Source organism: Haplochromis burtoni, unplaced genomic scaffold (assembly GCF_018398535.1).
Source record: "Haplochromis burtoni strain Fernald_Lab_line unplaced genomic scaffold, NCSU_Asbu1 Contig_67, whole genome shotgun sequence".
Lineage (NCBI taxonomy): Eukaryota > Metazoa > Chordata > Actinopteri > Cichliformes > Cichlidae > Haplochromis > Haplochromis burtoni.
This window is the reverse complement of record NW_024582428.1, coordinates 972,689-982,293: the sequence shown is the minus strand read 5'-3', so window position 1 is coordinate 982,293 and position 9,605 is coordinate 972,689. Positions and strand designations below refer to the sequence as shown.

Sequence of the window (9,605 nt, the reverse complement as noted above, 5' to 3'; positions counted from 1 at the left end):
GATGCTGCTGACGTGAAGCAGAGCAAAGTTACAGAGGTTTGATTAGAGACGCAGCTAAGCGTTTTGCAATGTTGCATAATTTAAAGTTTAAATTTGTTCAGTATTGAACAGCAGAAATGAGCCTTTCTTTTCGGAAGTAAGTAAAAGGAAAAAAAAAAAAAAACAGCAGCCGACAGCACTGTACATGACTCGTGCGTAATAAGCGAATGAATAATGCAGAAAACAGAGATTTGAGATAGAAAACTGTTCTTGAAGAACATTGAGAGAAAGAGCTGTGCAGCAAGTGTGATTTTTATCGTGGTGGAAGCAAAACAGCACAAGTTAGAGGAAATTCATGACGATGTTTATGTGAAGCTGAATGTGAAGCTTGGTTTTGATCTTCTTTTGCTGCTGGTTCAGTCAATTTTGGTTGGAGAGAGACAAAACCTGCAGCTCAGAATATAGCACAAAAAAAGATGTAAACGCAGGGCGCGGAGCCGATGCATGAGAATCTGTGAGCTGTCGGCTTTCAGCACCGATTGTGTGTTCGTGTACGTGCCATCGGGTGAGAAAGCCGATATCTCAACAATTCTGATGCGCCAAGTTCGCGCCCTGCGTTTACGTCTTTATGTGGAATCCGTTTATCTGCTCTCACTTACTGTTTTAGTTGCTTGGTGGTTGTTGAAATAGTTTTGAGGTTTAACCTCAGATTCTGGGGTTTCTGACAAAATACAATTACATTTAAAAGTCGATTCAGGATTTAATGAATTGATATCGCGTTATTCAAGCTACTCACCTCTCTCTATCCGCCTGCACTTTCAAACGTACACACGGGAAGGACTACAAGAATATCTGGACCACAACCAATCAGAGAGGTCCTGGCCCTGACTATCTTAGATCGTGATATGGGCATAATGTGTCTGTTGTTGATAATGCAGAGACTTCCAGAGTTGCGGAGACCCTTTTTTTTTTTTTCTTTTCCGCAAAGGAGACCATATTGGTCACACTCTAAAGCCCTGGTGTTGGTCGCCCAGCTCTGCTTCCTCTCAAACCACATAATAAAAATGAGGTGGAAGTGCTAGTTACACTCAGCTGGATGCTTTTATGAGGCAGAATATAGATAAACGGAAGTAAAATACACTAAAGGGCATTTATGTTGCTGTTGGTGCAGTTGGTTTCTCACTTTTCTACAGCATAAAGCTACTAAAGCCTAAAGACATCCTCTGCTTCGCTTGTTTTGGCATTTATCTCCATTTCTCTCTTCCTATTTCTGTACACTCTTCAGACAAAGAACAGTGCTGCTCCTCTAGATTTACAGAATATTTAACGGTCCACGATTTTTATTTTTAATGGTCCCTATCCTGCAGATTAAATTGATACTGCCTGACTGTGCAGTTCCCAGTGTTGAACAGAAAAGCCCTAACACTCAATTCTGAAGCTAGGCGCCACAAACTGGGTGCGATAACAATCAAACTGAAGCAAGGTGTAAAACAAAACATTTTAGTTAACTGAAATATGAATTTAAACTACGGCTAAGAGAAATATATTAAGTAACTGAAGCAATACAGAGCGTAGGCGTGAGATGGTAACATGAAAAATGTAACTATTTAAAACTAAATACTTTTTAAACTACATGTAAATTGAAATAATCAAACCCAGTGTGGGAACTAAATGAAAATAAAAATGGGAGAAAAATGGTAAATGGCCTGCATTTGTATAGCGCTTTCTAGTCCCTAAGGACCCCAAAGCGCTTCAGTCATTCACCCATCCACACACACATTGGCGATGGCAAGCTACACTGTAGCCACAGCTGCCCTGGGGCGCACTGACAGAGGTGAGGCTGCCGGACACAGGCGCCACCGGGCCCTCTGACCACCACCAGTAGGCAAACGTGGGGTTAGTATCTTGCCCAAGGATATTTGGTATGCAGCCAGGAGGCAGCCTGGGATCGAACCACCGACCTTCTGATTAGTGGCTAACCTGCTCTGCCACCTGAGCTACAGCCACCCCCAGAAAATGCATTCAAATTAATTTAACCCCCCCAAAAGAAGCAAAACATTATATTTAGACTAATATATTTAACTAGGTAAACAACATAAACCCTGCATCATCTGCTACCACATTGTGGCAGCGCATCCACTCTTATGTAAGCTCCACAGGGTGTGGCAAACGATGTACCCCACCACTGTTTTGCCTTCTGCTCGGAGCTGTACAAAAAGGTGGACAACAGTGTTGGTCGAGTTCTGCTTGTATTGAATGAAGAGAAGGGTGAAGCTGTTGCAAAGGTGCGCTGCTAAAGCGTTAAATTGAGCACCGACTCCTGCTTGTTGTTTTGTGCAGCGTTTGGGACGTTACCTAACTAAGTCAGTCTCATAGCTTGATGCAGTTTCACAACAAGGTATCACCGCCAAAACTAAGAGGATTTTAATTTGCTATTAAAGTCCCTGAAACATCAGGGTCACATCAGTGTTACTACATTAGTTCTTATAGGCTGTAGTCTTCAGGGTCCAATATCTACAGTAACATACAGGTCAGACTTTTGTACAGGCCACATACAGAAGCTTTAGAGGGACTTGGATGCATAATGAATGAAAGCAGCCCATATGCGATGTCATGACGTCAAGGTCTGCCACGATTGGCTGAGCCAAGTCTGTTGCGGCACCAGCGATTGGCTGAAAGTAAAACTGCCTGAACATCAGTGAAGGCTTAACTCAGACCTTTTGTTCCAAGCGAGCATGCGTGCGAGCACACAATGTACAGATATACAGCGTGAGCAGTAACGCTGGCCGTCTTGCATCGGTGCTTCAAATCAAAAGTAATTGCACTGATTATTTCCGATACCAGCCAACTTCCAGCTGTTACTAGGATTAGTGGCACTGGCAGTTAAGGAAAGAAAAGATGATGTGACTTCCACCTAATGGGGTTAATAATTTCACTGTGTGCATCGAGTTGAATCCCACCAACAAACTCCCCAAGTGTGCCCTTTTTCCACCATTTTGTGGCGCCCACGGCTCCTCGCCATCATCACTCTTCAGAGTTGCCCTTTTCCCTCTTTGTTCTCTACTTTTCTTCAAGTCAGCAACCGATGCTGCTCTCTGTGCTGCTGATTGACCTGATTGACGATGTTGGCAACAACGAATCGGCTCTGTTTGTTGTTATTGTGGCCTTTATTCAGACACTAGTGTAGACTTTGTATGTGCTTGTGTTTGTTTGAAGTATTTCTCCATCTCTTTTTTTTTTTTTTTTTTTTTTTTAATTTTGCTAGTGTGGAGGTACACGTGAGGCGTGCTGTAGCTGAGACCCACACTCAGGGCACGTGTGTGACCACTGATGAGAGGTGGCAGCATGGCTAAAAATGTGAACGTTCTTCGCGAAATGAGTTGAAGAGTCGGTGCGGTGTGCGGGGAAGTGCCTGGTGTATTCAGGGCTTAACTCTCTTATCATCAAAGACAGGCTGTTACAGAAAAAATGAAAGGGAGACGAGGTGTAGAGCAAAGGGAGTGATTTAAAGACAGCCAGGAGAGTTCTTATGGGGGGTGTGTGGTCAAAAGTGGCTCATCCTATTGGACGGATCACCCTGATCTCTGCTGACAGTTTACATAACAACAGAAGAGGAGGTGACGTGACTCCTTACGCAGTGACATCACTGCCCACCCTCCTATGCTTTTACTCCACGTACCCAATCATCTCAGCCTCTACTTGTAATTCAGGCCTAGTTAGGAGGCAAATCAGGAGGACGTAACACACTAAGGTGCACTCCTGTTGTGTACGCGCACACACTCCTCTCCTAGTCTCCGCTGCTGGTAAGACGCCCCTATGTGAAGCTCCCACTGCTGAAGGGAGTGAGGGGGTCAGGCCCAAAGGACATAGGTCAGGAGGACAGAGGAGGGGGTGCGGTTGTAGTGTTGGTGGCAGTGGTGTTTGTTTTGGGGACACTTTGGTGGGGAAGTGGGTTTGCATCAATGAGAGACAAGGGGCTGGCCAGGGCAGGAGCAGCAGAGCAGGACAGGGACGGCATGGCCCTGAAGCTGCTCTTCTGGGAGCTGGAGAAGCATCTGAAGAGGTAACGATAGCTGTGGTTTTGTCACATTGTCAGAGGACTTGCGGCGGCTAGGTGGGGTTAAATCCAGGCGGATGGCAGCGGGGCTGTGCGGTGATGTGTCTGTGTGCTGTTGTTGATCTTGTGGTGCAGTTTCCAGTATAAACGTGCATCAGCGTGTGAATGTGTTTCCCACTTCTACCTGCAGCAAAGGCCGCTTAAACTCCAGCTGCCAATTTGTTCAGTGACAATGCGGGCTTGCTTCTACATGTGCACGTTCCCCTCGACTGTGAGAGCACGAGGGCGTGACTGGCTGTAGCCGTTTTGTCTTTGTCATTTTTCCCTCCAGTCCAAACTGTCAGTGATAAGCACTGTGTTAAAGTCACTCTAATGAGCCACTCAACACGACCAGACCCCAATAAAATATTTGCATAACAATCTTTTTTAGTAGATAAATTGCCTTACTTTTTATAGTGGGCGTGCAGCCCCCTCACCTCCCCATTGTTTTCTTTTTATAAGCAGATATCACCGCAGCATGTGATGATGCTTCTTTGGATGTGAAGTGTGCTAAAGGGGGGAAAGCAGAAGTAACTGGAGATGTTATTTTTCCAACTTCTCTAAAATCACTAGATCCTATCAGAGCCACCACAGTCAATGCCGGAGCCAGAGGAAGTGAAACACAAAGATATTAGCAGGCCACAGGCCTTGTCGTCCTCCTCCTCCCCAGAGAGGGGTCTGATCTCCAACCCTCAACACTCCCTTGTTTAAACACGGCTATTTTTTTAATGAATATCCCAGCCAGGGACTGATATAACCCAACTAAAGTGCTTAAAAGGTGCAGATTGTTCCATGCTCTGATTACAGTCTCTTACATGCGTGCAGTCAGTCAATGAAATTCAAACTGAAAACCACAACACGAATGCCAGGACAGTAACGGCTTCTTTTTTTCATGCTTTGTTTCCAGTAAATTTACTTCCTTTATTTTATGTCCACTCCTCCATACCGTAAAAATCACACGGTTAAATAATCTAATTGACCATTTAAGGAAAATATTGATCCTATTGGAGAGGCTTGTGCTTTTGTAGTGATCTGAAATATAATTGTCACAGTATGGTGGTTTTTCTTTTGTTTTGTTTTGTTAATTTATTACTGCATAACATTGTAGTTTTCCAAGGTCGAATATTAAAAAAAGAAACTAAATATTTACATTTGAAATTGAGAAATTTCTATTTTGCTTTTTTTTTTTTTTAAAGGAAAAAAAAATCCATGATCATATATTGATGATGATGATGTATGGAGGGTTAATTTGAGAGTCATTGCCATTTTTTTTCCACTAATCTTGTTCCACCAGTGCTGAAAGCAAATAATGGTTAATTAATTTATAATTTAAAAAAGTAAATCTGGGGGCTGGACAAAAATAAATAACTCCTTAATTAATGAGAGATAAGATGTCAGCTTTGTAGTTTTCCTATGCCTCATTTAATGTTTTGTTTTACTCGTAATAGTAGTAGTATTACACAGTTGTAATTGACATGTTTCAGGTAGAGTTGCTTTATTAATTTAAACTGGAATAATATATATTTAATGTGATTACACATTGTATTTCCCAATAATTACATAAAAAATGTTTTTTAAAAAAAGTCATACCATCCAGTTGTTTAAATGAAATTAGAACGAAATTAATCAGAAAACTATGGAAGTTTGTTTCCACCACTGGAAAAAAAACCCTAAACAAATAAAAAAAACCAAAAAAACAAAGAAATAAGTCAAAATTTTAAGACAATGACCTGAAATCTTGACTTGGCTCTATGAAGAAAAAAAAAAAGAGAAAATCTGTGGCAGCAACAAACAGCAAAGTGCCGAATTTGGGTTAACACCCATTCGTTTCTGTTTAATGATTAACAGTTAATGAAATTCAGTGCTGAGCTTTCCTCCAGCTGAATCGTTGTTCTGGCAAAAGAAGAGCAGGAGGGAGTTTATAAATAATCTGCAACAACGCCTCCTCGCTAACAAAGAAGAGAGGGTGGTCCAGTGTGACTGTACAGCAGAGTGCATCCACATATCAAACAGGCCTGGAGAGGAGAAAAAGCTGCTGCACTGTTTGGTATGAAACATGAAAACCACTCGGCAGACTTTCAGTGTTTGTGTTTATGTTTATCTTTGACATCTGGCCAGTGCCAGTGGCTTTTACCTGCTTTTAGGGTCAACTCCTGGTCAGTTTGATAACATTTGCTCAAAGCCCATGGTAGGGCCAGTAATGCATTCAGGTGTATGAGTGGCTTTAATACACGACTTACACCCAATAGGGGGCGACATTGTTTTACATAACAGCTTCTGAAGGTTTGCCATACCTGCATTACATTTTTATCCTGTGTATGATGTGAGAAAGCAAAAAAAGGCTTGTTGTGTCTGAACAGCTGCCCTGTTGTGTGACCCTCTTTTAGCGGTGGCAAACATAAGGCTCCGGTGCAAGAATCTGCCCACTAGTGACTCCAATCTGTCCCACTGGTCAGTTTTGGAAAATGTGAAGAAGGGGCATAAATCTTAGATCTCTAACTGTATTTTTACAACTTTTGCAGCTTTTGCTACTGATAAAGACCTTCCCCATGGTCAGTCATACTACACGAAAGCAAATAAAGTACATAAATAACAACTAAGTAGATAAACAAGTAGATGATGAAAAGTTTTTGCTTTTTCTCTACACTTTTTTTTCACTAAAATTTTCATCTATTGTAAAAATGCATGGGTTTTTTTCAGTTTTTTATTATTTTATGTATTTTATGATCACAGGACAGTCTGCACAATAAGCTAACAGAAACTTTACTGTCATTTTAAAATATTTATTTCCTTCAGTTTAAGCCAAGAGTCATGCTGACACACTTCTGCCATTAAATATAACAGTGTTTCTTTATCATGTAGAAAAACTAAGTTGAACTGGTCAAGTTACATTTACTAAAATGATTTTGTGAACTTGGAAAACTATCCATCCATCCATCTTCATCCGCTTTGTCCGAGGCCGGGTCGCGGGGGCAGCAGCCTAAGCAAAGAGGCCCAGACCTCCCTCTCCCCAGCCACCTCCTCCAGCTTGTCCGGTGGAATACCAAGGTGTTCCCAGGCCAGCCGAGAGATGTAATCTCTCCAGCGTGTCCTGGGTCTGCCCCGGGGCCTCCTCCCGGTGGGACATGTCTGGAACACCTCACCCAGGAGGCACCCAGGGGGCATCCTTGTCAGATGCCCGAACCACCTCAGCTGGCTCCTTTCGATGTGGAGCAGCAGCTGCTCTACTCTGAGCCCCTCCCGGATGGCCGAACTTCTCACCCTATCTCTAAGGGAGAGGCCAGCCACCCTTCGGAGGAAGCTCATTTCCGCCGCTTGTATCCGCGATCTCGTTCTTTCGGTGACTACCCACAGCTCGTGGCCATAGGTGAGGGTAGGGACGTAGATCGACCGGTAAATTGAGAGCTTCGCTTTTACACTCAGCTCCCTCTTCACCACGACGGACCGGTGCAGCGTCCGCATTACTGCAGCTGCAGCCCCAATCCGTCTGTCGATCTCCGGCTCCCTTCTCCCATCACTCGCGAACAAGACCCCGAGATACTTGAACTCCTCCACTTGGGGCAGGAACTCATCCTCCTTGGAAAACTAACGAAAATAAAACAAAATATGGAGGAAATACTCGTTTTAGTATTTGTTAGTCTGTTTAAAAAATGTTACAACTTGCCTGATGATCGACAAACATGATTAATAACAATTTGGACGTCTGCTTTACTGAGTCAACTGCTTTCAAGAAGTTTGTTTTTATTGTAATATTTGTGCTAATTTTCCTCAAACTTACGTGGGACATATTTCTTACATACAATAAGAAGTCATAATCAGTCAAAGTGAAATAAAAAATAAAAGCTAATTAGAAAACACAACTGTAATATCTCTTGAGGTGTGACAGGTAAAACAGGGATGTTCTTGTTTTATTTAGTGAGCCACATACAGCCCAGTTTGATATCAATGGGAGCCGGACCAGTAACAAAAAAAAAAAAAAAAAAAGAACTGTCAGTGTACAAACATTCAATTACACATTTAATCTCCAAGATATCTCAATGTAAGATAAAGTAGTGCAGTTTAAACATCATGGGCTTATATTGTAAGATATGGGTAAAATTACAGAAAAGGTTCTGATGGACTATTTTTTTTTTAATTATAGAACACAAGGTTTTTGTTTTAAAAGGACAGAAAAATGTCCCATCTACATTTCTACTGTAGATAGTGGGGGTGGGCGACGCAGTAATTTTCTGTCATTATATTTTTTAATATATTAAGTAATTACTCTTTCGTAGCATAAATGGCCATGGGGGAGGTCTTTATCAGCAAGAAGCTGTAAAAAAACAACAAAACAAAAAACATTAAAAGTCCAAATATGTCTGTCCTACTTCACGTTATCCAAAACCATCCGTTAGTCCGTATTGGAGTCTTTGTCGGGCCGATTCTGGGTCCCCGGGCCTCATGTTTGACACCCCCCTGAAATATATATATGTCGCATATATTGTTATAAGCAGCTTCCTCTCCGCCAATCAGGCGCCAGCCAGCCGCATGTGTTATGCAAATGAGCTATCTCGTCCTCCAATCAGCGGGCTGCTGGAGCTGTTTTCCCGCATGCATCAGGGAGAGAGGGAGCGGAGCTGCAGCCCGCCGCTTTCAGTCTTTGTGTGCTCTCTCCCGGCCGGTCGCCCGGAGAGCTGTGGCAGCACCCGGCTCTCAATAATGCGCTGTTTTTTCTACTTTTATACCGCCGGAGTCCAACTTTGTACACACGATGCGTCGCCTGCGGGGCTTTTAATGGACGGGATAGCATGAGCTCCCAGTGCTACCCGGTGGCGATGGACCTTGGCGTTTGTCAACTGAGGAATTTCTCGATTTCGTTTCTGTCCTCTGCGCTTGGGAAGGAGAGTGCATCAGTCAGGGTTGACAATAGGTAAATGTCAGCACTCTGTCTTTGAGGCTGTAAGCAGAAAATTAGAAGGGGGGGGGGGAAGGTACCTTTGCAGACTTCTTAAAATCCCTCTCAGCGCTGTCTTTAAGGGGAGAAGGAGAAAAACAACAGCCGCAGTGGTCACAGCTAATGTTGCATCATCATCATCAAACAGGTTTTCCTCTCTCTGTCTTGCAGCTCCTCGGGTGCAAGTGTGGTGGCCATCGACAACAAGATCGAGCAAGCAATGGTAGGTGACACTTTGTACCCCTTTTAAAAATGTATTTATTTTTAAACCATCTGCAGTATGCTTTCTGCACGTACTTGCAGCCCTGTGGTGTTATGTAACCCGAGCACCTACAGCGGTAAACTGTGCCCCTCCTGCCTTTTTATTTTCGCGTTTTCTTGCACTGCATGCAGTGTAGTGTGCACAGAGTGCTGGAAACTGGAAAGAGCTTTCTAGAAATTAAGATGCAGATGCCTCGGAAGGTTTTTTTGTTTTGTTTTGTTTTTTGCGCACTAGTGCACCTGCGGGTTTGCGGGGAAGCTTTCTGCTCTGTCGCGATTTGTCCCGATGACCCTCGAGCTCTCTGGTAGCTCAGTTTGAGTCGGGCTAAGGATTCA

The 9,605-nt window shown here is 43.2% G+C and overlaps 1 protein-coding gene across 1 annotated transcript in view; it reads left to right on the top strand.

Moving 5' to 3' along the window:
* LOC102310386 (TSC22 domain family protein 1) overlaps positions 1-9,605 on the top strand; it is a gene marked incomplete at its 5' end in the record, with an annotated part of 25,831 nt that overhangs the window by 13,530 nt on the left and 2,696 nt on the right. The window contains 1 exon segment of the mRNA XM_005937337.3: positions 9,180-9,231. Coding sequence (XP_005937399.1) covers positions 9,180-9,231 — 52 coding nt within the window.